Source organism: Triturus cristatus, chromosome 5_1, assembly GCF_964204655.1.
Source record: "Triturus cristatus chromosome 5_1, aTriCri1.1, whole genome shotgun sequence".
NCBI classification, from domain to species: domain Eukaryota; kingdom Metazoa; phylum Chordata; class Amphibia; order Caudata; family Salamandridae; genus Triturus; species Triturus cristatus.
Window position 1 is genome coordinate 644,950,582 of NC_140587.1, and position 22,625 is coordinate 644,973,206.

A 22,625-nucleotide genomic window follows, 5' to 3' on the forward strand; every position below is an offset into this window, starting at 1 on the left:
GATCTTGGATATAGATGCTCTGTATGTGTCTGCACATAATGAAACATTTTTGAAGAGTAAATGGCTTCATCTCGTTTCCTATTTGGGTTATTAGGGATGGTTCTTGACTCATTCAACTCCATTAAAACCTTTTAACCAAAGAAGAAAATATCATTTTTAGCCTGTCTCATTGCTGTATGCTCATATGTAAATCAGCCTTTGAAATCTACAGATATTAAAAGAAACTAGAGTAGCTGTTATACTTAATCGTAATATGAAGTAACTTGCCCCTGTATTAGGTCTATTCCTGGACCTTCATTGACTTCATAAGACCCATTCAAACGCATGTGCTCCTTAGACACTACATGTGTGTTCCCAAAGACTAATTTCCAGTGATGAATAATTTCAGCAAGCTAACACGTGTGACTAATGCGGTTTCTGCTGAGGAACCTTAATGTTTTTAACCACAGCAGTGCGGCGCTCACAACCCATCCTCATATTGTACATGTGCTAGTGTAAGAATATGACTTTAAACGGGAACTTGACATGCTTGTATTTTTAGGACAGAATTTTAGACCCTGAAGATGATGTGGTTGAGTAAAGTAGGTATGAAGGTAGTTCCAATCTTCGGATGCTCGCACAGTTTTTTGTGCCCATTGCTACCCGTTTTAAATTGCTGCGAGGAGAAGAGAATGTTAGATTAAATGGGCCAGTGACTGATGGCTTTTGTTGCAGTTAGGGATAGGTTATTGAACTAAGTGTGTGCTTTCCTTGAAGCCCGTGCAGCTTTTCGAAAGATTTGTCGTAGTCCAGTTTCTTTATCTTCAATTGTAACCTGCTTATGACTTGGTGACCATTTGGAGGATGTGCAAGGAGGCCAGAACACATTTCAGAACATGATTAAGTTTGAAGTTGACTGCAGATCTTGACTTCTGCAACGAGTTTCAGGAGTATGTTGTGAAGGGTAACTGTAGTTGCTTGCTTAGGTAGCTATGTGAGTGAACTCCCAAGATTCTAGTGATTGTCTGGTTAATGGAAAGTGGTGGTGAGTCGGGAAGAGGAGAGGAGGAGTGGTGGTGGAGGGTAGCAAGGTATTGTGGCTCTGAGTGGTGGCACTCCAGTTTAGTTTCAGTTCACTCATCAAGTATGTAAAGGCTATCTGACTCTTGATTTCGTCTTGGTCAAGGCATACCTTAAGGTATATGTATGCAACATCAACTTAGGACTGGATAGGGTAATTGGAATGACCATGTAGATATTGAAAAGGGAGCGTAATGAGGGTTGGCAGTCTCTGCAATAGATGGTACTAAGCCTGTCTACTTTGACTCAAAGTTGTCAGTCATGCAGGTATGATATAAATAATTCAACAGCGAATCACATAATTCTGGTCTCCTTCCTGAGCCTCTTGAAGAGAGTGATGTTGATCTCGGTGTCAAAGACAGCTGAAAGGTCTAGGAGAATTAGCATGGTCATGCAATAGGCATCTAACGTTAAGTAAATCTTCCCAATGGTAATAAGAACTGCCTCTGTGCTTGTTTTCGAAGGAAAGCTGGTATTGCAGTAGTGTTTCTGGGATGCACTATTGGCACGTCCGCCAGGATCCTAAAGCTCACATGCAGTACTGATAAACTAAAATAGTTTACTCGCCCCTTTGTGTTTAGGAAGGGCTTCTTCAGGAGGGTAGTCAGCACTGCTGGAATGGTTTGGCCACCACTTTCGGTGAGGGTAGGGTGATGGCATAGTCGTATTGTGGGACATGATGAAGCCCAAAGACTGCAAATTATTTTTCTTTACATTTGACAACGGCATGCTTTGATCTAAGTGTAAAATTAGTAGGTGCGAGTGGCGAGGTGGGCAGCAAGCGGGTAAGGCTGGCAAATTTGGGGATTATGGCTGGCCTGCAAAATGGATTACAGGAGATAACTGCTTGGTTACCCAGTAATCCTGGTACTGCCCATGAAAGATATTCTATTTCTTCCACCTCTAACTGCCACTAAAATACTGACATCAGAATGAACTTGTTTTGCATTGTTTTGTTAAGTAAATCAAGGACTGTATGGCAGTAATGTGCAGCATTATGATTGTGCGTATTTTAGCGATAAGCGGGCTTGTGCAGTTCCATTTTGGGTTTTCATATTATATTGCAAATGGTTTGGTATCCTGAAACTCAAAGGGAGTAGATGCGTGTATCAAATTCTTAACTTTGAGAACTAGCCTTGCTCGGCAAGTAACTTTTGTTGTAGTCCTCTCTATATAGCTATACATCCCTCTGCAATCTAAATATATTGTGTGCCCCAAAGGTAACAATATCTGGACTCACTAATATCCAAGATCCCTCCAAGAAAATAAAAACTGGTAAGCCATAAATGAGCCTTCAAAGCCTGGATTCATTTGGATCCAGAACCTGAGCCTGTGTGCCTGGATTCTTTGAAAACACCAGATATATGCCAAATATTGGCAGAAATCCCATATGAAAAGTGTGGAGTAGGTCCTCATCCAAAAACTAGACTTGTAATAATAATAATGTTCTTACAGTTTTCCGCAGCACTAAAATGCATGTGGTGGCTGACATTCACATCCGTGATACTGATTCAGTGAATCCAGGTCTGTGCATGTGCAGCCATAGATCACTTTTTGCACATTACAGTTCTGCTTGGATTTACAGAAATGGTTGTGAGCGAGTTTTATTAATAGAATGTTCAGAATACACAAAGTTTGTTTCCTTAAGCATATTTATTAATTGGAGATTTTACCCCACTTGTTAGGTAGAGGAGCAATTTATATGTAATTGAAATGCATGTTAGCTGTTATCTAGGTAACCAACATGATTCGATATAACATGCGTAGAAGTGCTGAATCAATGTGAAAGTGGAAGTGTGTGACAGAAGATGCAACTTTGAGAGGTAACTAAGCAGTAGGTTTTCACGGTCTTCCAAACGGCAAGCAGATTCAAATGATTTCTAATGGATAGTTTTTAGAGAAAGTTCCATAATAAAGGATAAAAGTAGTAAAACATGCTTGATTTTAGAGATTTCCTGCTTTTATGCAGTGGAATCTCCATGACCAACCTCTGTCTGTTTTTTGCTCCAAGACAGCCACTAGAAATGGTGAGTTTGCTATGGGGTTATGAACATGTTTGGAGTGAAGAGGTTTGAAAATGATATATCTAACTTTGCATGTAGCCTGATGCTCTAGGAGAAGTTCCTATACTTATTAAAAGTCACCTCAATGATGCTATCTATAGTCAATGAGTTACTGACTGTCCCAATTCGACCTTAAATCCAATGTCTTCTGCAACCAAATAAAATGGGCTGAAAGGATGTGTGTTAACTACGCTTAAGGAAGAGGGTTTCATTCATCGGGAATTGGTGGCTGAATTATAAGCTTGCTTGAAGCATTCTCTGGAGAAATGTTTTTTTTTTGTTCAAGTAGTTTTTATTAGTTATAAATAAAAATGAGGCATACATTCAGAAATACATATGACACAGGTAAAATACATGTAATACAACATGCGCATGAGAATACAGTTGATTACATAGAACAAATTGGTACGGCAGAGTTAAAGAAGTGAAACAGATGAGCAAGGACACAGCAGAGAGATGCGTTCGCAATATAAACAGTTAGCACAAATGTGATCAAGAGCACGAAAATAGCGATACAACCAGTGAAAACTAAGTATATCGTAAATCATTACCACGAGAATTAACAGTGTGTGTATCGCCTATGATACATTTAAAGCCGGGGGGGGGAGGAGGGCAGGAGGTTAAGGGATAGGTTGGGATGTCTGTCACATGACTCCAGCATGATCCCTAGGAATCAATAGTGGAAAGGGTCGGTGAACCCTGAGAGCCTAGTTCCATGTAATTATCAAGGGACCGCCAAACCCTACTAAAGATTAGTGGTACAGAATGCTTACCTAAGAGTGATGTGTGAGCCCCACGGAGATAAGAGACCCAAGCCCACCAGGTGTGGTACGATAGAATGTGAAAGGTCTTCCATTCTGTAAGTATGACTTTAACTGCAATTTTTAAGAGCAAGTCTAACAAGGCCATATCTGTAGAGTCTAAGGCCAGAGCAGTTGGGGAAGCCCAAGGGCCTAGTGTTACCATGGTGAAAGTCAGAGAAATGGGAGTGTTGAGAATAGCAGATACCTGCATACAGTATGAGCTTAATAGGTGGCATCCTAAAAACATGTGTTGATGAGTGCCAGCCTCAAGTTTGCAGTTCCAGCACTTTTCATTTTCTTTTAGTTTCAGTTTGTATAACAGATCAGGAGTCCAGTGTAAAAGATTAATTGTGAAAAGTTTTGACTGAATAAGAGATGGAGCAATTTTGTTATCCAGGGAAAGTTTACCAACAGTGTGCCATGAGTCAGTTGTAATATGCTCAAAAACCCCTTTATCAAAATGTTTGGCCCACTTTGTCCAAATAAGTGACTCTTCTAGTAAAGGGGGATCAGACAGAAATTTGTAAACCTTAGAAGCAATGTGTCCCGAGCGTTGCCAGAAGTTAAGTATTGTAACCAGGGCCGACTTATTGGACAACTCAAGTTTAGATAATTTGGCCTTAATTCGAAGAAAACTGTAAAAGTCAAGGCTTGTCAGATTGTGTTTCGTGGATAAGGTTGAAAAGGAAAGGGGGTCATGGTTGGTATCATATAGGTCTTTTATTAATCTGATTCCCTTAGAGGTCCACATATGCGCAGTCTTATGTTCAATATTAGTATTAAGTTTAGAGTTGAACCACAGGGAGGCACACCTGGAGGTATTAATGGGTACTTGGAGTCGTTTGTCTAGTACTCAAAGCTTATGCCGTATCAGTAAGAATGCAATGAGAGTGGGGTATGACAAATTTTGACGTCGTGAGAAAAGAGGGTACATCAAAGGGGAGCAGAGGTCACGTTCAATGTGTACCCTTGGAGGAGTGTTATACAAGTCTGAGAGAAACCAGGAAGACTATTGAGCTGCAAGAAAGGCTGCTTGATAAAGGTTCCAGTTTGGAAAATTGTTTTTAAATCTGAGATTTGAGGCTGCTTGAGCTGTCTTGCCAAACTATTGTTTTCCCCGAAAATCATGCAAAATATACGTATAGAGAAGGGCTTTTGGTCTGCAGGCTTTGTATATTAGACTGTTTACTTGTCATTCCCATTTTGCTTCTGCCCACCACAGCATGCAGCATGAGGCAATGGGTCAGACTACTTGTATCCATAGTCTCCCTTCACATGCAGTGTATTGTTTAATATGCCCATGTGGGCTACAATACATAGGTAGTACAATCCACCCGCTTAAGATCAGGATACTGGAACATCTTAGGGCGATTGATTAAAAGGATGCAGTGTATCCACTAGCACAACACTTTGCTGACAAACATTCAAGCAATAGAAATATGTTACAATACTATGGTCTGGATTCTGTTCCCTGAGCATCAGAGGAGGAGATAGAACTCGTAAATTGCATAGACTAGAGTCTCGCTATATCATAGATCTGCAAACAAAATTCCCTAATGGATTAAATAGTGGGGAAGAGCTGGCGTCACATCTAGGCTCATAAACTGTTACATTCATTGTCTGGCTGATACACAGCGTTATGAGGTGTAGTTCCCAAAATAAGGTTTCTTAAAAGCGTTTCAATATCATTACTGTCGCTTAGGAGATGTGCATTAACAAAATGTTGAAAGTAAGGGACTTCAGCCAATCCACGGCAAGATAACAATATACCACTGTCCTACAGTTTTGCTCTGGCCGATATACAGCGGAATGTGTTGAGGCAATATGTCACAGGATACATTTGGTGCAATAAATCAGTGACAACTGCAATAATTGATTGTAATTATCAAAAGTGTGTAACATTGTGGCTAAATACAAAATACATACATGATGAGTTGAGACGCGATATGAAGCTTGTATATGTATAAGACATTACAAAATGGCGCTCATTATGGCGCATCAGCGCTTGTCCCTTTTCAGTTGTTATGCACGAAATGAAATGGTTTTTAACATGGCCTCTTCCAGTGTGTCAGTAACACCGAAGAAGGCAGATTGCCGAAACGCGTTTGTTGCTGGAGAAATAAAGCTCTTCAAACGCCCCCGCGAGTGCTGATTTTCTTTAAAGAAAAGAAAAAGGAGCGATAATAGAATGCGGAATCCACTGCCGCATACAAGCACCCGCCCGAGAGTGCTTCACACAGAGGTGGAAAACGAGCGATAATATATATATATATATATATATATATATATATATATATATATATATATATATATATATATATATATATATTCACTGAAAAAACCATAGGTTTCACACATGTTATAGTTAGCTGGACATTTTACTGATAAAAAACCAATGAAATTCCCCCGTTATAGTTACTGTAGGCAACTATAACTCACGCGACCGCAATCCTCTGCTGATGCTAATACTGTATTTAGACACTTATTTGCCCATGTCTTCTTCCATTAAATTTTAGCTATACATATATTACAAATTTTTTTTTCATAAAGACACATATGTCATCAGCAGAGGATTACGGTCGCGTGAGTTATAGTTGCCTACAGTAACTATAACGGGGGAATTTCATTGTTTTTTTATCAGTAAAATGTCCAGCTAACTATTGCATGTGTGAAACCTATGGTTTTTTCAGTGAATTTGTACGGTTTTTTAAATGCTAAGTTATTTTACGCCATTTGTGGCGTGCGCGCCCACTTAACGCAGTTTGTTCCATGCGCGCACGGTGCGCTTCGCGCACCGCGTGCCCACATTACGCTGGATGGGCCATGAACGCACGATGCGCTGTGCGCACATGGAGGACATATGATGAGCATCGTTGTGAGAGGTAAAATATATGTTTTGTTTAGCTTTTTTAAGCCATGCACAAAAGGTGCCCTTCGGGCACCTTGTGCACACGGGGTGGGGAGAATGAGGATATTTTTTTTATAATTTCTTACCGTACGCGTACGCTAAGCTTAATCGGCGAAATTTTCGAAAAAATAAAAATTACTTTTTTTAACTGGGGGGTCGTTGGGGACTCCCTCTACATGGCAGTGTGCTTGGGAGCTGTGTAAACAGCCCCCTTACGTGTTTTTGGACTTGGTTGATCAAACCCCCTGTCAGAGTGCGAGAGAGAAAATGGCGGCCGCCGCTTCCTGGTTTCGACCAATTCGAATGTTTACTAAGATCTAAGGGCCAATCAGAATCGCGCTTGCGCACGCCACCGTACACGTACGGTAAGCGCACCGTAAGCGCACCGTAAGCTGGCTCAGATATATATATTGATTTAAAGGCTATTTTCTCAGAATCTACTGAACAGATTTACACCAAACCTACAAAAGGCACTTCCTTGACCTGAGGACTACCTCTCTGCCAAATTTCAAGTAATTCTGTTCAGCCGTTCGGGCTGTAGCTGTGTCTAAAGGTCCTATGGAAAAATGCATGGGAAAAACGCGTTTTGGGACCCCCCTTTTATCTCAGCCCCCGCTTGACGAATCCCCCCGAGACTTTCATGGTAGGAGCGGAGCGTAGCGCCCCACCTATTTTGAAAAATTCGCGAGGATTCGTCAACCGGCGCCAAAGTTATTCAAAATAGAATGTTGCGGATTTCCTATGGAAACGTGGTCCTAACTATAACTACCTACTGGCGACCGCCAGTAGGTAAAATATATATATATATATATATATATATATATATATATATATATATATATATATATATATATATATATATATATATATATATACCACACTCCACCCCTCCCCCCCTCCGAAGCCGTTTATTGTTCCAAATTTCCTGACACAGGCGTCTGTCCTTACATAGTTTCAGGTCATGTCAGGCTGCGCTACCAACCCTAAACCCAATATAAATATGTGTAACCTAATTTAAACATCTGGCCAGGTTAGGGTACTCTAGGGCTTGTTTTGCCACATATGTATTAAATATAAATAATGCATGCTGGATTTAAAATTAAAAGGATGTCATTCTGTGACGCTCGTTATACTTTTTGCCCCCAAAGTCAGTGCATTTGCTACAAAGTTTGTATTTCTTTGCAGATTACTGCGCAAGTAAATTTGCAGCCGTTGGTTTTGCGGAGTCCATCGCTCTGGAAATGCTAGCTCTTGGGAAGAGCGGAGTAAAAACCACAATTGTTTGCCCATACTTCATAAACACGGGGATGTTTGATGGATGCACTTCCAAGTAAGTTCGTATTGACTAAGAACCTACCAGTGTCCTTTTATGTTGCATGTGCATTCAGAAATGTGTTTTTGTTTTCTTTTGGTAGTGGAAATGAAAAGTAGTGTGGCCGTATATGGTGATGGAAATGTAGTTTTTATACAACACTTTATGGCAGATTTTTTCTTTCTTTGTTTTCTTTCTCCAATATTTCGCTTGTGTTTTTATCATAAAATACATATTTAGGTTTTTGTTTTCTAAAAAAATGCACAAGTTACGGATGTCAGAACTTTGAAGTTTCATGCTCATCCCACCTTTGAGTGCAGAACTTCCACTTGAATGTTAAATCTGTGCAGTCCCACATGACCCTTTAAAGATGTGTAGAGGATATTGCAAACTGGCTTTAAGAAAGGGCATAATTCAAACTGACATTTTCCTTTGGTGTGTAGCTTGTTTATGCTGTGCCTCACCTTGCTTATGTTATGTAGTGTGTCTGTTTTGCATTTGTAACAGGGGAAGCATTTGTACTTATATAATTATGGTCTGGCTTGGTAGCACAGCTGTCGCCAAAACGTTATGCGTGCATCACTGGAAAGAGGGCCATTGACTCCACTCACGTTAGGATCAGGAGTACATGTTTTGATTGGGCAGAAATTGTGTGCTTCTATAAAGTGCTTGCCCTCTACACTGCTTTGTTCATTTTTTGTTCACTTAACCAATTGCTTGAGGTTGAACTTTCAGGGGTCACACATGTCATTGCAATACTATTAAAATGTCTTCGATAACTAGATAATTTATGGTGTTTTTATCGGGCAACAGCACAGATGGGAGGAGGGCAGTCATTAACTACATGGATTTTTAGGTCAGGCTTGTTGGTGCTTTCATAAGCCTGACCTATTGGTATTGCCAGTGCTTGTTTTAATTTAGTTAAGGTTCACTTTTTCACCATTCATAGTGGCCTCGAAAAATAACTTCTTTAGGTTTGCCTTATTTTATTGCTGAGTTAGAATGAATTTTGTTTTAATGATTTTTACAATCCCAGTTTCACCAAAACCTTGGAACGTTCTCGGCAGAGCTGAAGCTTTGCTCACGAATCAAGGTGCGCAAGACACAATACAGCGCCCTCTTCCATGCGGTATCTTCAAATGTCAGTGTACTGGGGTAATGGAAGGGGACAGGAGAAATACAGACTTCATAAAAAAGATGAACACTTTATTTTTTTTTGGAAAGGTACGAGGGAGATTGCTGCAAACTTCTTCTCCTGTGCTCCTCTGAAGGTCGGTGCTCCGGACAATTGCATATGGTATTAAAAGACAGACCTATTTTATCAGTCTTCTCAGAAGGCCTAAAAACATGGCTGCAGTAACCACCGCTACAAGAAATCCAGATCATTTGCAATTCAGATTGTCTCTTTGATACTGGGCCCGTGTATATGAAAACAGTATATAGTTCCCTAAGAACTTGCTTCATTCTACATTTGAAATTACTGGCAATTCAATTGCCATTACAGTCAATGTTGTTAACGCCAAAGCTAACCAATAAAAAATGTTACAGATTCTTTGTAAATCAGATTACTCCGATGAAGGTGCGTAGTGCCCTCAGTATTTACAGAGTAAAAAATAATGGCGAAAATGCCATATACTACAACAAATTTTTGAGTCTGAAATGTTGTTCTGAGACAAAGTAGATGCACTGAGTAGGCTCTTAAAAGTGAAAGAACACATAGTCTACTCGTTAGGGTGATCACATTTTGTTGTTTTAGATTATTCCCAAAATCATCAGCAAGACAAAGCTAATTAGGGAACCACACAAACTGTCTGACAAAAATCATAAAAGAGAACGGTATTTAGATCATTGAAACCAATGAAAGGATATTTTGGAGGATAACAGAAACTTGTTCATAGCCCATTACTGTGCTTGTAGTAAAGGACTGACTAAATAACATTTGAAAAAATATATAATTTATACTGCAAATGGTAGGAAATAACAGTGCTATGTGAAAAACGCCTATGCATACTGTGTAGCTTTACTCACATGGTATGACAAGATTTTTGCCTGTAGTCAGCACTGTAAAAAAAATATTTTTTTTTAAATAGATACAATAAATAGCTTAATAATTTGTTTATTTATTTATTTGAAGAGTTTTATATAGCACTGGCTGGATCCCGGAGGTATCAGAGCGCTTTACATGAGGATCAAAGAGCTGCATGTTACACATTACATCCGTTACAAGAGCATAGAAAAACATAGTAAAAAACAATGTTACGGTAATTCGTGGGAGGGCGGGGGAGGAAGGAGACACAGCGAGGAGACTGGGAGAACTGTGCCCAATGTCCAGCTGGGTAGGTGACGGTCGAGGGGGTGAACCAGGACCGATCTCCTCTATAGCTGTATGGCTGCTCCACCGGGCATCGGCCATATTGCTCGGTCTCCGTGGTCAAGATAATGATCCAGGTTACTCTGAAAATGTCAAATTCAAACGCGGGAGTTGGAGAGATGAGAACCGCAGTAGAGTCTAACCCCAGGTGTAAGTAGGGGTCCAAGAAGGAGTGTAGCTTCCAGGGGATTTAAGCCTAAAAGGCAATCCCAAGCCAGGGGTCTCCCGGCCAGAGCTCATCATCTGTCGGCCATCTTTGAAGACCTCCTTAATAAGATACATTGCAGGAGAAGCTGGTAACCGGCTGACTGTATTGGCAGATTGCACCCCAGCTTGGTGTCATAGGAATGGTTGAAATGAGCTCAGCGTTGCAGCGGCCACTGTAGGCTATATTACTGAGGGATATGCCGATAGCTAGATCATGGGCGCCATATTAGGGCCAGTCCCCGCCCTGGGGAATATCGTTGTGTAGGTGGAATCAGATTAGATAATTGATTCAATTTGCAAATCTTTACAGCGTAGCTCATCAAAGGTAAGTTAGAGCGCATTCCGTACACTTCGGCCGCCATCTTAGGGTCAGGCGACTTTAGTAAACGATCGCAGCAAGGCTAAAGAAAACACTGATCATGGCAACAAAAGTTATCTTGCCTTGTCGGAAAATAAGGCCGGTAAAAACCAGGCGCTCAGGAGGGCAATCCGATTGTTTATTCTGTACCTTTTGAGCTGGTTAATTGAAGTCTCTTGTCATCGGCCATTTTGAAACTTTGGGTTTCTTCGTCCGACGGGAATGCGGCAGTGATTCTACTTGAAACCGCGCCTTCCATCAAGCTACGATGTTACTATTGTGGCAGCGCTCCATGCGTTGGCGTTGTGGAGGAATCCGGCCACAGAGCTCTGGCGGCAGCTCGAGTGGCCCCACCAGGGGGGCCCCACGCGTCACCACTCTAGGACCATATGGCGTCTTCGTTGCAGAGGAGGAAGGCAGGGCGACGCACGCACACCTCTGGGAAAGAACAGTCCCGCAAGTATGTTCGATGGCGCAAGAACATCAGTTTCAATCAGCCTGGGGGTGATGGAGTCGCCGATCATCCGAGTTGGAAGGCTCAATGCTGCTGAAGGGTAGTGAGGCAGTCTAGATGGGGGACGTCGGAGCCCAGGAGGCCGTTCAAGCAGGTAAGCCACGTAGAAATAATAGATTCAGAATCAAGTGGCGTTAGATGTAGGTAGGTTTGGGGGTGGATGGTTGGATAGATAAGTGGATAACTACCGATTTGGAGATCCCCAACCCGGGAGCTCCCGAGAGTAGCTCCTACTCGGCGGCCATCTTAGTTAGAATAATTGGCACAGAAAGTTTAAAACAAGTCCATGGCTTGCAAGGTGTGAGAACGTGCCATCTTTATTGCATGGTATGCCCCCACTTTTTGCTGAATTGCTGATGTACTTTGACTGAGTGTGCCCTGGGCTCCTGCCAATCAGGTACCCAGGGCCTATGTTCCTTACTTAAAACTGTGTTGAAACCTAAACCCAATTGGCATCTCTGGCCACATGTCAGCCCCTGGTAAATGGTACACTAAGTACCCAGGGCCTTGTGACCAGAAGAGGCCCCTAAGGGCTGCAGCACTTACTGTGCCACCCTTAGAGGCCCTGTACCCTGACACACACACACACTGCCCTTGCAGGCTGAGTGTCTGGGTGCATAACAAAACAGAGAGTCGACATGGCACACATCCCTGTGTGCCATGCCCACCACACACACACACTGCCCAGGCATACATCAGCCACCCCTCTAGCTGGGTGCCCTATGCCAGTGGTGTGGGTACAGGTGCATGAGCCCTGTGCCCCTACAGTACCCAGGTCCATTCCTGGGCACTGTAAGTGCAGTGCTGCCATCTAAGAGTATATGGTGCTGGGAGATCGTCAACACAAACTCCACAGCACCATGATGGCAACACTGAAGACTGAGAAGTTTGGTATCAAACTTCTCAGCACATTAAACCCGCACTGATGCTTGTGTGTGATTTAATGTACAATGCACGACAGAGGGCATCTTAGAGATGCCCCCTGAACCTAACCTACAATCCACGTCTTGTCTGAGGGGCTGCCTAGGCTGCCACACAGCAGACATGTTGCTGGACTCCTGGGTAGAGAGCCATCTGCTCTCCTGGGCCTACAACAATGCACATCCTGGGCGAGGTGCTAGGTCTCCTCCCCCAGGATGGGCAGGGGAAGCTTCAAAGGCAAGCCGCCTTTTGTGAGCTTCTCCAGGCCACTTGCTGTACTCAGCAACTGGTCCCTACCGGTTCTGACCCCTACTCTGGCGGGAAGACTGTCCGGAAACCACAAAGAAGTAAAGGGGGTGTGCCAGCCTCTGCCAACCCCACCCCTCAGGTGGGGGAGGCGAGGTGAAGCACATCTCCAGGCTCTTGCCATCTTGAAGATGGGAAGCCCTGCTCAATCAGGACTAGGCTACTGCTCCCCTCCCACAGAAGAGTGGCAGGATAGGGGGTATACCCACCCCAGGGAGGGGACCCACTGGTCACTGCCCTTTACCTACCTGTAACGCCCCTAAAGTGAGTATCTAGGGGCACCCTGAACCTTCCTTCCTCAGATCCCGATCCGAAACCAGCAAGAAGATCAAGAAACAAGAAGACCTGCCTTGCAGCTGCTAAGAAGAGGGCGACACAAACTGACTTGGCCCCAGCCCTACCGACCTGTCGACCCTCGAACCTGCTCCTGCTAGACCCCAGTATCTCCAGTGGTCAGCAACCTCAAAAACCCCGTAGGACCTGACTGCCTTGTGACTCTGACTACCTGGGACTCCCACGAGCAGTGGTACTGCTCAAAGCAAGTAACTGACCCCTGGCATCAGCCAGGAACCGCGAACCCTGCACACTCTGCACCCGCCAAGCCTGGCCTGTGCTGGAGTGAACAAAGACCACGAGGACGTCCCCCCGGCGACTGTGACCCCGAATCCAGCACCCAAGGACCCACCTCGACGCTCCTGACGACGCCTGCAGCCTCAGAACCAGGGACCACTCCAACCGCAACCAGCAGAGGGTAAGATTTCCTGACACCAAAATGCACCCCTGTGCCCTGCGGCCCCCTGTGCCCAACTCCTGGGTGCCTACCTATCCTCCAACTACCCAACTTAACTCTCGAAGTGGTGGTCGCACCTGAAGAATCTTCGTCCCCGAGCTTGCAGACTTTGTTCGTTCTTGAGCTTCTCCATTGCAATCCATTGAGCGCCCGACGGCTCAAAAGCACCCTGCACTCAGCCGCCCGAGTGCCCCTGGCAGTGCAATCTCTACTCTAATCTACTTCCCCATTTGCCCTGAGCAAGTGACCAGGAGCCCAGCTCCCACAGCCGCGTGGCCTGCTAGCCAGTAGCCACCAACCAAGGGCCCCCTACCTCCCATAGGATAACATTGGGCCTAACTCACTCTGCACCCGGCTGCCCCTGTGCCGCTAAGGGTGTAACAACTGTACTTACCTGACCCTGGGAGACCCCTGAGTCTATGCCCAGTACCTTAACTTTGCCAGTCGAGTACTTTCCCAAAAACCGATAACTCTCTTTTCTTCCATTGGGTAACATTGACTGGTTTCACTTGGAAATTCTTCTAAGTGTGGAGTTGCTAAACTTTAAAATATTCACCTAAAATCAACCGAGTAACAAACACTCACCTTCTTCAGGAGAGATCCCAGTGCTGGATCTTGGTGCCCAACACTGACCCTGAGAAGTAATTAAAACCATACTTACCGCTAACCCAATTTTCTTCCATTGACTATTTTTCTGTGAAATTTCTTCTGTCGATGTTTGCAAACTACAAATATTCTTTAAAAAGCGCACCAACTGTGAAAACTTAATTGCTTACCTGTTTTAGATAGATGTTCCAGTGCTGAACCTAGGAGCCCAGCACTGGATTACAAAAGTAACGAGAACATACTTTACCTATAATTTGAATTTCCTTCCATAGGATAACATTGCCTGGTTTTTGCTGAAAAAGTTTCTAAGTGTTGATTTTACAAACTTACAAATATTCATTAAAAATCGCCTTTATAACCAAAACACATTCTTTCAACAGTTTACAGGTGATGCACCAGTGCTGGATCCAGGATCCACCACTGAGTTAGAAAAAGTAGCCATAGCCCCACTTACCTGCTAAGTGAATTTCCTCCCATAGGATAACATTGGTGATTCTATGTGAAAAAGTTTCTCAGTGTCAACTTTTAAAATACAAAAATATTGTTTAAAACTCACAACTGTAACCAAAACGCTTTTGCTCAATTGTTTACAAGAAATGTCCCAGGAATTAATCCATGATCCAGTCCTGTGGTTAGAAAAGTAATCCTTAAAGTAACTAATTGCATTTAACTAGAAATTCCCATTGAGCTCAATGTATTATTGTGTTTGAAACTGTGTTGCCTATTGCAACCACTGTAACTGTTAGATTCAAAAGTCTATTGCCTATTGAAAAGTATTTATCTAAAGCATCTCATTCTGAGAAAGTATATTTTGATACCTATTGTTGGTTCTAAAATAAAACTATATATATATTTTATTCAAAAACCATTGGCCTAGAGTTCAGTTCTTGAGTGTGTGAGACCATTTGCTGACTGAGTGTGTACAACAAATGCTTTACACTCTCCTCTGATACTGCCTTACTGCTCGACCAAGCTACCACTTTAGAAAGTAAGGTTATATCTAACTTTAGCCTCTGCCAAACCTCTGGGGACTGTGGACTCTGCACACTGTACCTATTTGGGAACAGTATATACTTTCTTACACAAGGTCTCACTTAGAATTACAGGCTGGGGCTCCAAAAAGTCACTCATACGCTGAGGATTGCCATGGAAGTTCATAGCAGTCAGTGCCTAGCATTGCAAACTCTCACTGTTTGGAGTTGGAGAAACAGTGACATGTGCAGGAGGTGTTTCCTTTTTTCAAAGGTGTTGTTGGTGCAGGCAGAGTGCCCAAGTGGTAAAGAAAAAGACGATTTTTGAGCAAAAGTGCAGTCATAAAAACTAGATTTAGTTTAATATATTGAAGTGCAGAAGGCAAGACATTTGTTGGGCGCAAAGCAATAGAAGGATATTATCTACAAGATATAATGTAGTACAGTTCTAGTAATTTAGACAGGATTTTATAGTGACTCATTAGTTGAGTTGTAGTCTGTCAAGTGACACATTAGTTCAGGTCCAAGTCTTTTAATGCAAGGAATACCAGGACAGCACAGGTGGTTCTGATAATTGAGTTCCAGTCCCCCATAAAACTGAGACATTTTTCATTTGATCTGCACCATTATATCTATTTGTATTCCTGGTGATGTAGGGGTATTCTGTAGGTCTTCTCCTCTTGGTGCCTTGGTTATCACTTTAATGATCTGCCTCTTTTGTCATCCTCATGACCTTTCTCCATACAGTATGCTACCAATAGGGTTTGCAGCCTTACTGTCAATCTTACTTCTCTGTTGGCCAATATTTGGTTTGGATCTTTGGGTAGTTTAACCCATGGAGATTTTGTCAGATGGGCACCAGATAAGCACAATACAAAACTGGAATGATTGTATGATGTTACAACGCATTCCGTTGCAACACATGCCTTTTCCAAGTATGCGTTACAACGCGAATGCCATTACCACGCACACTTTTTTTGGAGCGGTGTGAGACCCCCCCAAACCCCCTTTTTTAATTTTAGACTTTAACACGCATTCCTTTACTGCGTATCTCGTAGTAAAGGAATGCATGGTAAAGGCTATTCGTGGTAACCACGCAGGCGTTGTAAAGCATGCGTGGTTAAATGTATGCGTGGAAACGGCTGCGTTGTAGTGGCTGTTTCCCACCTGGAATTACAGTTTTGAAAGATTTCAGATCTTGCGTCACATGTTTGTGGTTGAATATTTTTTTTGTGTGTGAATGCCACTCAAGAGCCACATTTATAGTGGCTCGGTATGGCTGGCAACCCCCAACATGTAATTATGGGGTTGTCTGTCATATTAGTGTAATCCCAGAGTGTAAAAGATGCCCCTTGATGTTATGCCTTCTTTTAAAGGTTAACATAGATAGGTCCAATGTATAGTTACCTGCTCTGAATACATTCCAATCTTTTGGATATTTACAATCTTGTTCATGTGGAGCAAAAAACTGTCACCCATACATGTGTGACATTCTATTTTATGTGGCTCTTTTGACAAGTGTGCAGCGATACCCTCATGTATGTAGTCACTCTTTTAAGACCCTAGCCTCGGGAAACTATTCTTCTTTGAATTTATAGTTGCAATGGATCCTCAGAAGCTGTACAAAAAAAGAGTACGCCTTTTGGGGTTCTTGGGTGGTTACTTTGATGGTGGAGTGAAATATTCCTTCCAGTCTCTTTGTGAAAGCTGTGGTGCAAAGGATGCTGTCAGTGCATTTAACTGTATGGTCACAATAAGAGAAATTGTTATGGTCACTTGTGTATGGGAATGTCAAATCAGGTCACAAATCTAACAGTGGTTGCACTCGGGTGAGTCCAGATCATGAAGACCTCATCAATGTATATCGTCCAACAACAAACCTCTTCCTTGTAAGGGTTATTATTGGAAAAATCATATCGAGTTTCGAAATTGTCAATGAAGAGATTCTCAAACTTGGGGGCAAATATTGCTCCCTATAATTCACATTTGCTGTAATGACCTTTAAACTAAAAGTAGTGTATAGCCAGAGCAATCTCCTGAAGGGATATTCTAAAAGAGGTAGGGGTCCGTATTAGTGATGATCTTCTGTCTAAGATTTAATTGATCACCTCTGTCCCTTCAGCTTGAGGGATGTTGATATACGTTTCAAATTCCATTGCAGCCAAAGCCTCTGAGTTCTCCTCAGCAAGTAAAGACGCAATCATGGCTCTTAAAGGTGAGCTGTCCCTGACAAATGCCTTGCTGAGAGGGTCAAGTTCTTTGAGGATGAATTGAATATACCTAACCGGAGGTTCATGGACCGAGACCAATCTACAGCTTGACAAGATTTGTCTTCCATCTTTGTATACTTTTGGGAGGGTATAAGATGTCTGTCCTTGGGGCCTTCTCATTTAGAAAAATAAATGTATTTGTATTCAATAAGCCATAGTCTTTAGCCGTAGAAGTCAAATCTAAGCTATATTTTTGTATTTCAGCAAGTGACTCTTAGGCAGTTTTTGATAGTGTTCATGGGTGTCCAACTGTCAATAGATCTGTTATTAGTACAACTTGATGTCCTGAATACAATGCCCCCACTATTATCCACAGGTATGTCTTTTTTTTTTCTTTTAGAAATATTAGAGATAGTTTCTTCTCAAGGCTAATGTTATATGGGATAAACCCTGAATAATTTCTAAGGGTCCCTTAGAGCTAAGTTCTCGAAGGTGAACACTTCTGTGGGTATCATTGAGTTTGAAGGGTGAAAATTTGAGAGTGGTCTCAAGCCTGTCACATCCGTACAGTTACATGGGCTCTAGATGGTTCAGTTTGTAGGAAGAAAAGGTGTTTTTCTTAATGACAATAAAAGGAAAGAACTTCTTGAATTGTATAGTTCTGAGGCTCTGTGGTCTGTTGCATACTTCTTGTCCACTTTGCATATGTAGGCTCTGCAGTGGGATTGGCAGTCTCAGTTGGTACAGCACCAAGGAAACCTGTAGGATCTCATCCATGTTCTGAAGGAGACGAGGTTTGTAGTGATGGCTTCTCGACCACAGCGATCAGTGGCAGACTCCCCCTTCCCCCACCTAAAGCAGACGGTTGTGATGGATCTGTCACTTCTGGGTTGAAGAGGTCATCTGGGAGAGGTAGATATCAGAGGACTCTGGTCTCCAGTGGAAAACCGTCTTGATATACATCTGTTGAAGTTGCAGGCCAATCATCCATCAAGCGGGGAGAGCTGGTACATTTTCAGAGACAACACCACTGCCATCTACTGCAGCAAGCAAGGCAGAGTAGGGCAGCTCTGGAACCTATGTTACTTTGGAGGTGTTTGGAACTTCAGGGCATGCTACAGGGGCCTCCAGTTGGGTTACCGCTGGTAGTCTTCTGTACTGTCTGAGCCTCTGGATCCCATCCCCTGTTCCACTCTGACTCCGCTGCTGACTTCCATTACAGACTCAAGACCTACGCTGGTCCCACTTTAATAGACTATGGACTTGACATGGCTGACATGGGAGGGAGATAAGCTGCCTATTCTGGTGTCTGACCCAGAGTTAAATCAATTCCAACCCCCAGCGAGTTGCACCTGACTCAGAAGTCACAGCATCTCCCTGATTGTGACTCACCTTTTGGGATCACTGAATGCTGGGGTGCACAATCTCAGCCAGAGGTATGTGGCAGATCACGAATGGCAGAAGCACCTAGAGGTCGCACAGGGTGTCTGGCTTGATCTTTTCACTACCACTGAAGATGCACATTGTCCAAACTTAAATGCATTGTACTTCCTGCGAAGATCCGCCCCTAGGAGATGCATTTCAACTGGGGTGGAACACTGGATTCCTGTTTACCTTTCCCGGCTCTGCCTCTACTGATCAGAGTTCTGAAGAAAATCAGGAAAAACAGAACTTGTCATCCTAGTGGTCCCAGATTGGGCCAGGAGTGTGTGGTAACCGGAACGTCCAACCATGTGCAACTGGCCTCTGGTCAGGTTACCACTGTGGGAGGATAGTCTGTTGCCGAAGCAGGGCAGGGTTCTCCACCCAAACTTGCATAATCTACACCGCCAAGCGTGGAGACTGAGTGGCGTCAGTTGACAAAGTGTGATTTGCCAAATGAAATTGGGATGTCATCCTGGCTGCCGGGCACCTTGCCACAAAGTCTGCTTACAGTAGGCTCTGGGACAAATGTTTGACCTGGCGTGGAGTCCATAGGACAAACCCTTAGCAAGCAAAGCTGTTGGATATATTTTTTATGTCTTTTATCCCTTGAGTTGGGCACCTATTTAATGTTATGTATGAGCACTTCAGCTTTTCTGAATTTACTGGACCAACTGTCCTTGTTTAAATCACCCGTTCTCATGTAGTTTATTAAAAGCTGAACACACAGGTTCCCTCACAAACAGTGTGTGATGCCACAGTGGGACCTTAATTCAGTTCTGACATTTCTCATGTGTACGCACTTCAAGTTGATGCACTGCTGCTCATTGCATGTTCTGTCACTAAAAACTGTCTTCCTCGTTGTGATCAATTCAGCTCTTGATGTGAGTGAACTTCAGGCTCTCTCAGTGCAATTGCCCTACACCACCATTTTTTCCCAGACAAGCTGGTGCTGAGGACAGGGCAAACTTCTTGTTGAAAGGTGTGACGCCTTTTCACATTGGATAATCCAAAACCCTCCCAAGGTTCCTGCCGGACTCCTGGAAAAAGGAGGAGAGACTATTAGCTAGACCACAAAGAGCTTTCAACTTTTAATTCAATTGTACAAAAGACCATCAAGCGGACAGTTTTGGGGGAATTTTCCGGGGCAAAGAAAGGTAAGGCGCTGCACAAAAAACGTGGTCATGGTGGATAGTCATTTGCATTCTCATTGGCTAAAAAGAAGAGTCAGAATGGTCTGAGGACCCATTCTCCCAGAACCAAAGGCTGGCACCACTGCAATGACACGTGGAATGCCTGTTCTTGACATCTGCCAGGCCGCGATATGGGCATGAGTGCACACGTTCATGAAGCACTACTGCCTTGACAGCTAAGGCCAACCAGAGGGGCATTTTGCTTTTTCACTTCTGCAGGACATTTTGGTCTAAGTCCACTGAACAGCCCCGCTACCTTGGGAGATGCTGCTTTGGTATCTATTCTAAAAGTAAGGAATCTGTGGTCAGAAGTATCTATCGGAAGATGCCTTTGATAGCACCCTTCACTGGAGTGGTTCAGTGGAGTACTCTCTTTTTGGCATCTTAAAAGTTCCCAAATTAGAGATCTACACAGTGGGCCTACAATTGTTTTGTGCTCCACCTCAAAGGGCGCAGAAAGAGACAAGCAAGAAACTGATATCTGCTGACAAGAGTGGCACCTATCTGAGGCTCTGCTTTGTCACTGTTTGGGTGGAACAAAGCCAACATGTCATAGACGCACAGTGTCACTTGGTGGCAAGCTGAAACACTGTCATCCAAAACTTCCGGATCCAGTCTTGCGCCTGAGAAATATTCTAAAGGTGAGGAATCTGTGGTTAGAGTAGCCCCCAGAAAGAGTACAACTGAAGCTAAGTAGCTTATTTATTTTGACCAATTTTATAAATGAATAATATTCAGGGCAGTGAATCCTTTATTGTTGCATCTGATAACAGTAGTGCAGTGGTCTGCAAAGCAGTTAAGTGGAAAAAAAAAAGAAAACTTGTCACGTTTGTCTGAAGTAATTGCAGTTAATGAGAAGTTGGACATTTGATTGCAATAATACTTATAATAGTTTGCAGCCGACTTTCATATCTATTCTGAGCACATGCAGTACTTTACCATTTCAGGTGAGACCCATTCCAGTACGCCCGTCTACCACTATTGCTGAATTGTTTGCAGATCTTTCTGGGTGGTATCAGGATGAAACATGTAGGGAGGGACGCCCGATGGGGGTACGACTTGGCTGCATGGGCGTTGATGCTAACTGAATTGCGTGATACAGCAAGCACGTGTGCGGAATCGGGGGAATAGGGGAAGGAGAAATGTGCGAGAGAGCGATGTGGGATCAGGGGGACGACTAAGAAGAGGAGTGATTATTCTGGAAGCCAGTCAAACCACCGGCATATACCAAAGATTGGAAAGGGTAGGTATGTAGGCTGCAGACACTGGGACTGTTGACTTGACCAATTGCTTCTCTGGAGGACAAATGCACTCCGTCCTGATGTATTTGCAGTAGAGTATGAACAGCACGGGGGAAGTTGGGAAGTTTTCATATTCCATGTACTATTATAATTATAATGCTGTATAAGTGTTGACACTGAATTCATGATGCAGTATTCCGATATTCTGCCGGTTCGTTTGACAAGTGGGATTACCCCGGGACGACTTGATGCAGCTAATAATTTCAGCTGCCTTTACATTTACCTTGAAGATCGTTGGACTATACTCTTAACCATTTCTTTAATGACTCGTGAATTATCCTACTAGCCTTGAGAAAGCCCTGGTCTGATTGACCACGAAGGGCGAAACACATGTCGGCTGTTACGCTCTCAGAGGAGCAAAAAATATGTCCTATGGAACTACAAAGATGTTGATACCAATAAAGTAACTTCATTTAAAAAACAACACAACACAGGACAATCGTTCTTCTTTATATAAAGGAGTTATCCTATTGACTGAATTTGTCTACCTTTTGGAACGAGGAACAAATGCTCAAACCCCTACTATAAACTTCCACTTTCATGTATGTTTACAATTGTTTGCTATTCACAAAGGTATTTTACTAGTAGTATCTTTACGAACCTTCGTGAATAGCAAATACGTACACAAAGGTTTACCTTTGTGAATCGTGCCCAATGTTTTCTGGAAAGCGAAGATGAATATGGTGGCCACCTAGAAGCCACTGACTTGCACCCCTGTACCAGTATGCACATTTTCTGAATGCTGATGCTAAGACGTTTCCTTATTTGGACATATTTTGTTTTCTGCATTTCAGGTGGCCACGACTGCTGCCTATTCTGGAGCCTGATTACGCTGCTAAGAAGATAATGGATGCGATCTTAAAAGAGCAGGCCTATCTCATCATGCCTCGCGCTCTGTACTTCGTATTTGGTCTCCGAAAGTAAGTAAAAGGATGTCTTGTGCTGGCAAACAATATTGTGTGGTTGTTGTAATTGTATTTATATAGCGCTACTACCCCTGACGAAGTGCCCAAGCGTCATGACACTTTCAGGTCTTCTATGCGTTCACAAATGCTCACATGCAACATTTGGCAATTCCTTGTTTTCATGTACTGAGCCGTGGCTGACTGATGTACCAGGAAGTTTCATTACATTTTTTTTCTCAGCTATGCCTTTGCGCTTGATATTTATCTGTATTTCAATATTCTTGCTTTTAACACAGATTTTTCATTGGAAGTGTAGAAAAGTCTAGCTCCCAATTAGCCTAGTATTATGTTCCATAACATATGCTGACCAGAGCCCTGGTGCTATCAGACTAATGTATTGTTCCA

General features: G+C 43.0%; 1 protein-coding gene across 1 annotated transcript in view; it reads left to right on the forward strand.

The window, feature by feature from the left end:
• Positions 1 to 22,625, forward strand: part of SDR16C5 (short chain dehydrogenase/reductase family 16C member 5) — a 177,636-nt gene that overhangs the window by 145,431 nt on the left and 9,580 nt on the right. The window contains exons 5-6 of the mRNA XM_085605588.1: positions 8,019 to 8,163; positions 22,110 to 22,235. Of these exons, the coding sequence (XP_085461714.1) occupies positions 8,019 to 8,163; positions 22,110 to 22,235 (271 nt within the window). The remainder of the gene's footprint in view (positions 1 to 8,018; positions 8,164 to 22,109; positions 22,236 to 22,625) is intronic.